General features: G+C 35.5%; 1 protein-coding gene across 1 annotated transcript in view; it reads left to right on the plus strand.

The window, feature by feature from the left end:
* MGST1 (microsomal glutathione S-transferase 1) overlaps positions 1-7,019 on the plus strand; it is an 11,739-nt gene extending 4,720 nt beyond the window's left edge. The window contains exons 2-4 of the mRNA XM_006773265.2: positions 398-538; positions 2,701-2,795; positions 6,756-7,019. Coding sequence (XP_006773328.1) covers positions 413-538; positions 2,701-2,795; positions 6,756-7,002 — 468 coding nt within the window. The 5' untranslated portion in view covers positions 398-412 and the 3' untranslated portion in view covers positions 7,003-7,019. The remainder of the gene's footprint in view (positions 1-397; positions 539-2,700; positions 2,796-6,755) is intronic.
* Positions 7,020-7,364: the final 345 nt, after the last annotated feature.

The raw sequence follows: 7,364 nt of genomic DNA on the forward strand, positions 1-7,364 counted from the left end.
AATCAAGCATTAATGGTATTACTATTACATAATTTGATTTTTCTAAAGAGCTCAATCCACGAACTGTGGTCTTTTGTGTCCAATTTGTGGTTCATCTTGATGTAAAAATATGACTTTAATCTATCTTGACAGTGTTTTTGCCTGTTTATTTTGTCTTGTAATGCCCTTACATTTTCATTTTCATTCCACTCATTTAGTGTCTTCAAGTTTAATGACATAGAACTAGAAAAAAATAATACTGCTAATTTTGAAATTTTATAAAAATTAAATGATTATTTCTTCTGTAAATAACCCAAGATATTTGAAAGAACAGTGTGGTTAGTACTCTATACCAACTGCCCATCAAGGTATTTGGGGTATTTATGTCTGCTTTTTAAAATCTTGCTTATAATTCCAGATCAAAGTTGAGAAAATGGTTGACCTTGCCCAGCTAATGGAAAATGAAGTATTCATGGCATTTGCCTCCTATACGACCATTGTTCTTTCAAAAATGATGTTCATGAGTACTGCAACTGCATTCTATAGATTGACAAGAAAGGTAAGAAATCTGAAGGAATTTTTTTTTTCACTTTTAAGAGTTGGAATTCTGAAAAGCAATTTTCTTAATTTCCCTTTTTCTTGGTAAAGTACATTAGCACATTGTTTAATGCTGCAAATAAAGCATGCCGTCATTTGCTACAGATGGATTTTATATATTTATGAAACAGGTGTTTTCCCCCAGGAACTAGTAAATGGTTTTTTTCATTGTGGATTTTACCTTTCGTCATGCTGCTTCAGCATCTGAGATTTCTGGAGTACCAAAGTTTTCAAGGAAACTATCAGTGATTTTGAAGTTAATTTTGCCAACTAGCATTAACAAAAATAGTCATTTTTTGGACAATTAACTGGTATTTTCATCTCTGTTACAGGTCATAATATGCCTTTGGGGACAAAATTTAAGTTATTCCCATAGTAGAGCTTCTTGTGGGACAAGGCATTTGAATTTTGTATATTTCTGACTTCTTAAATGAATACTATTAATACCCAGCATTATAATTATGATAAAAAACAACAACCACAAAGCAAAACTGGAGGCATGAGGGAAAGTGGTAGAAAGATTTGGAGCACCATCCTGTATTCAAGCAAGGAGTGTGACAGCACAGTAAGGAGAGTTGAGCAAATCCACCTTGACAAAGCGAAATGATTTTCACTGGTGTGGTCCCTGTGCCTGCCTATTTAGCAATTTCTTTTTCAGGAAAACCACCTATTTCTCTCTCAGTGCCTGTCCTGGGTTTTGCCCTCCAGAGCCTTGCTTTTATCTAGAGGTCATAGTCCTTCCTAAGGTATTTCCTTGTACTGTCTTTAGGTGTAATTCCTTCCCCAAGGATATTTGCATTTTAACGGGACAGCTAACCTGTGTTTAACTCTCTAATGGGACAAGGTGTTGGAGCAGCTGGCTATAAAATAGCTGCCTCCCACCAGGTCCCCTCATCCTCCAGAAGCACCGTGACACCAGGGATAGCAGAAAGGTACCCTGTCTTATGAGAAAAGAACCAAGGAATTCGAATTTTTAGAGTGCTACTGATGTGTGGCGGGAGTCATGGTGCTCTTCACATGCATCGGATCATGGAATCAGTTCATTTAATCATGTGAGATCCTCATTAGTGTCCTCACTTTACAGCTAAGGAGCTGGAAGTCAGAGGAGTAAAGCTTACCCAAGGTTTCACATCCGTGCAGTGAGGCTGAGGTGCAAATTCATATTTGTTTGAACTCAAATCTCACATGCTTTCCATTATAATACAATTATTTACTGACTCAAAATTCACATATTGGCTAGGAGCAAGATGGGCAGCCCTGACCTCAAGGGCTGATGCTGTATCACACTCCTGCACTCCTGCCCATCAGATCTCCTCAGCATCTTTATCTGGAATAAATACTCATATCATATTAGGAAAAATATTATAGTATTTATGAGATTTCTGAGCTTAAATTAAGGCTAATTTTATACTTTGTGTTTTTATTCATTAATTTACTATAAATTATTAAACAATGGACTATACTTAAATATTTTTAAAGTGCACATAGTTTTAAGGAATGGGGAAATCATTTCAAATAGCTTAATGATTATAGAAAGGAATACATGAACATATGCCCTGGATCATGTATTTGTAGGAATGTAATCAGCTACATATATTTCACTATATAATTCAACCTGAAGTTTTAGTTAATTCAGAAGAAGAAAAAGAGAAGTATACATATTATAGCAAAGTACAGAATGCATTTATTGCCCCCTTGCTCTTCTCATATCTTTAGCAAGTAAACCTATGACTTCCAGGTGAGCAATCAGTTGGAAGTGTTAATGCCCTTGAGAGAAGGTGCCTGAATAACACTATGAAAAAATGCCAGTTCACCATAATAATAGTCTAGATGACTTAGAATTATGCCCTCTTTTCCATTTTGCTTCCTTTTCACTATTGTTATACATTGGTTTTTATTGAAGTTCTTATTTATGCCTCTCTTTTCAAAAAATTTTTGCAGTTAATAAAAATTCAGATTTAAGCTATAGATGCTCTCCTCTCCTCCTGTGTTTGATCGATTGCTCCAAATTTTCATTCCATAGGGCCATCCTGGATGCCTGTTTCTAATGTTAAAATGAAAATAACTTAGAATACCACAATGTTATCTGGTATTTGAAAGATATTTTCTTGGTATTTGGAATAGGTTTTTGCCAACCCGGAAGACTGTGCAAGCTTTGGCAAAGGAGAAAATGCCAAGAAGTACCTTCGGGTTGATGACAGAGTAGAACGTGTACGAAGGTAAACCCACTATCCCTGAAATTGTTTACGTGGTCAGTGAATTTTGGTCAAGGAATTCAGTGAGGGTGTTGGGGTTTTGAAGAAGAAGGATGAAAAGTGAATCATCGTACTTAGTCCATATAATAACTACAGAAAATTAGGGATCTAGAAGTTTTCAACTACCATTGCAGTTACACCTATTGCCAATTTTGCTATATTTCTGTGCACTTTCTTGGGATTAATGATTTTGTTCTGTGCAGGAATATATCAAAACTAATAATGGGTAGGAGGTAAAATGAGAATGGTAGATTCTTACAGTTTTGTTGTCTTTCTCCAGAGATGAAATTGTCAACTTATGTAAAAGGATGAAGAACTAGGTACTTTTGCATAAGATTCAAAATATAAATGAGGGATATATCTCTCCTCTCTCTTTCCTTTATAGATATTATGTTTAATGTACTGAGAATGCAGTGAACAATGAAAAGCAATAAGCCAAGATATCATCTGCACAGCTTCCTAACAATACAATTAATATACTGATTTTAAAAAGCACATTGAATTTTATTCTGGGGGTATTTTTCTTAATTTTTGTCATAAAGTCAGGAAAATAAAAAAATTCAGCTTTACTGAGGTATAATTGACAAATAAAATTGGAAGACATTTAAGATATACAACATTATGACTTGATATACATATCTATTGTGCAAGTATTCCCCCCACTAGGCTAGTTGACACATCTATTACCTCACATAGTTACCCTCATCTGTTTTTTGTTTGTTTGTTTGTTTTTGTTTTTTTGTGAGAACATTTAAGTCCTACTCTCAGCAAATTTCAATTATGCAGCACAGTGTTATCAGCTATAGTCACCATGTAATACATTCTGCATTCTATCCTCAGAACTTATCCATCATTTTTGTTTTAAATATTCTGTTATTGATTTCAGAGAGGAATGGAGAGGGAGAGACAGAAACATCAATGATGAGAGAGGGTCACTGATTGGCTACCTCCTAAATGCCCCCCACTGGGGATCAAGCCCACAATCCAGGCATGTGCCCCCAACATGAATCGAACCTGGGATCCTTCAGTCTGCAGCCTGATACTCTATCCACCGAGCCAAATTGGCTAGGTCCTTTATCCATATTTTAACTGAAAGTTTGTCCCTTTTACAAAACTCCCCTTACTGTCCCCTTTCACCCCTAGCCCCTGACAACCACTTCTACTCTATTTCTATAAGTTTGACTTTGTTTCATTTTTAGATTTTTCCCATAAAAGTGACACCATACAATATTCGTCTTTCTCTGTCTGGCTTATTTTACTTAGCATAATGCCTTCCAGGTTTCTTCAAGCTGTTGGAAATGACAGGCTTTCCTTTTTTAAGGCTGAATAATATTTCACTGTATGTATATCACACTTTCTTTATCCTTCCCTTCATTGCCAGACACAGGTACTTTCCATAAATTGATTGTCATGAATAATGCTGCAATGAACATGGGACTACACACATCTCTTTAAGACAATACTTTCTTTTCCTTTGAATATACATGCAAAGAGGGATTGTTGGATCATATAGTATTAATTTCTTGAAGAACCTCTATACTGTTTCCTATAGTGGCTATATCAGTTTACATTCCCTAAAAAAGTGTACAAGGGTTCCCTTTCTCCACGTCCTCACCATCATTTATTTCTTGTCTTTTTGATAATAACCATCCTAATAGATGTGAGGTGATAACTCATTGTGGTTTTGATTTGCATTTCCTTGATGATTAGTGATGTTCAACACCTTTTCATGTACCTACTAGCCATTTGTGTCTTCTTTGAAAAAAATGTCTATTCAAGTCCTTTTCCCATTTTAAATTTGGGTTATTTGTTTTTTGTTTTTTTGCTATTAATTGTATGGGTTCCTTGTATGTTGGATATTAACCCTTTATCAGATAATGTGGTTTGCAAATATTTTCCCCAAATACATAGGTTGCCTTTCCATTTTATTGATAGTTTCTTTTGCTGAGCAGAAATTTTTTAGTTTGATATAGTTCCACCTGTGGGTTTGTTTGTTTTATCTGCTTTAGTTACCTTTTCTTTTGTGTTCCACCGCTTTCTTCTAGGAGTTTTATGGTATCAGATCATACATGCAAGTCTTTAATCCATTTTGAGTTGATTTCTCTATACAGTGTAAGATAAGGACTAGTTTCATTCTTTTGCCTTTGAAAATCCAGTGTTTTCCCAACACAGTTTATAGGATGGAAGCCACGTGACCCAGGGCCCTGTCTCATGCAGCAGATATAAAGCTGGGGCACAGATGTATGCATAGCTCCCTCCAGGAAGACACCAGTGACTTGGAGCAACTCAAGGGTAAAGGCAGGGGAGGTGTCTTCTCCAAATTTGAAATATCTGTCCTTTTGGAATGTTGTGAAGAAGAAAACTAACATGCCCATGATTGGAGCTGAAGATTTTCAGCAGAATTCAGAGGGCGAAATAAATACCCCTGATGTCACTGGTGAAGCAGGCCCTTCTTTAGTTGAAAATGGTATTTCCATCCTTTCTTGCCCATTTTACTCTCAGGAGCCCTTGGGTGGTTCCATGATAAAGGGGACAGGGACATTCATATCTTTCTGGCTTTGTTTTTATGTAGGAACAAGCAATTCTTAATTTAAATCTTTCAAAACCATTACTTCTCTTGATTACTATCACCTTCTTTATACCTTTATGTGTCATCATCTCTGTCAGGCAACCTTAGATACAATCTATGGAAAACAGAAGGAAGGAAAAGACGGGATGATCATTTAGAACACAATAGGCCACTATTCTATTTTTTTTTCTAAAAGAAAAGAGTAACATAAAGCAAAAATATTTTTCATTTTGAAATATGTATCAATAGCTGGTAAACTCTATAAAATCTTTATTTTTACTCTAGATTCTGTAGTAACTTTTAATTCTGGAGACTTAAACAGGAACATCAGATTTTAAAATTAAGTGCTTAAAAAATATCAAGTCAGTAATAGATGTGCCTTGTATTCACATTCCTGCCAGAGAAACCCAAGGTGCCATATATTAGAAGAAGACTTGTGGCTAAATTGTACTTTTTTCTTCTAGCTGTGGTATAAAGATAAAATTTAGGAAACACATCTTTCTCTCTATTGTCATTTTTGTGTATTCTTTCTACTTTGCCCCCTCACTTAGCTAATTCTTTTTGTAATTTGAAGATACACTGGCTCAGATCTTACCCATAGTTGAAAAGCTAGTTATATATTCTGCTCTTTGGATGTTAAGAGCATGAAATTCTTGGTATTAAATTGGTAAATTAATTCTTTGCAACCTGTGGTTAGGGCAAGTGAGGAAGGAGTCTTTAGAAAGATCATAACCAAAAGGATTATCTTGCTTTGGGAGGAAGAGTTTTTATAAGAAGAATCTTGAATTGCTATTGTATGAACCCTGGAAGAAACAGTATTTCATATCTACAAAAATAAAGTGAGATTTACTATATAGATACAGTTTTAATATTCTTTTTTTTAAAAAATATATTTTATTGATTTTTTACAGAGAGGAAGGGAGAGAGATAGAGAGTTAGAAACATTGATGAGAGAGAAACATCGATCAGCTGCCTCCTGCACACTCCCCACTGGGGATGTGCCCGCAACCCAGGTACATGCCCTTGACCAGAATCGAACCCGGGACCTTTCAGTCCGCAGGCCGATGCTCTATCCACTGAGCCAAACCGGTTTCGGCCAGTTTTAATATTCTTGAAAGTGGGAAGTGCCTTCTCTGTTATATGTCGAAATACACTAAAAATAAAAAGAAACAAATATAATGAGACCTTCTAAATAAAAAGCAGGTAAGTAAGGAAGCAAGGTGATTTGAGAGAAACAATATGAATCTGTCTTTGTATGTTTCAGATTCACTAACACACGTTTAGTTGTAGAGAAGAGGGGGAAATGAATATGTTGATTTTGAAAGTAGTGTTTAACAAGTCATCTTTGTCCACAGGGCCCACCTGAATGACCTTGAAAATATTGTGCCATTTCTTGGGATTGGCCTTCTCTACTCCTTAAGTGGTCCAGATCTCTCTACAGCTGTCCTGCACTTCAGACTCTTTGTTGGAGCACGGATCTACCACACAATTTCATATCTGTTACCCCTTCCCCAGCCAAATCGTGCTTTGGCTTTTTTTGTAGGATATGGAGTTACCTTGTCAATGGCTTACAGATTGCTGAAGACTAGATTGTACTTGTAAGGAGAATCATACAACTCATCACCCTATTATTTTCTAAGAATTCTGTATTTCCAATTTATAATGAAAACTTTTTTAAGATTTTAAGTGGGAGGGAGCAGAGAAATTAAGATGGGGGAAACCTAGACTGAATCTTAACATCACCAATGTCCTTTACTCTTGTGTTATATTTGCACTAGAAATTTAACGCAATTTTTAAATCTATTAATTATTCTAAAAGTACTTGGTTATACATTTTGATTATAATTTGTAACATTTGTTCACCATTTCATATGTTAAACCTATAAAAAGAGTGAGTGCATGTATGAGAAACCTATTTCAATATTGCTGAAATGGACGTATGAAATAAAGAATTTAAAGAGTAA

This window comes from Myotis davidii, unplaced genomic scaffold (genome assembly GCF_000327345.1).
Source record: "Myotis davidii unplaced genomic scaffold, ASM32734v1 scaffold205, whole genome shotgun sequence".
NCBI classification, from domain to species: Eukaryota; Metazoa; Chordata; class Mammalia; order Chiroptera; family Vespertilionidae; genus Myotis; species Myotis davidii.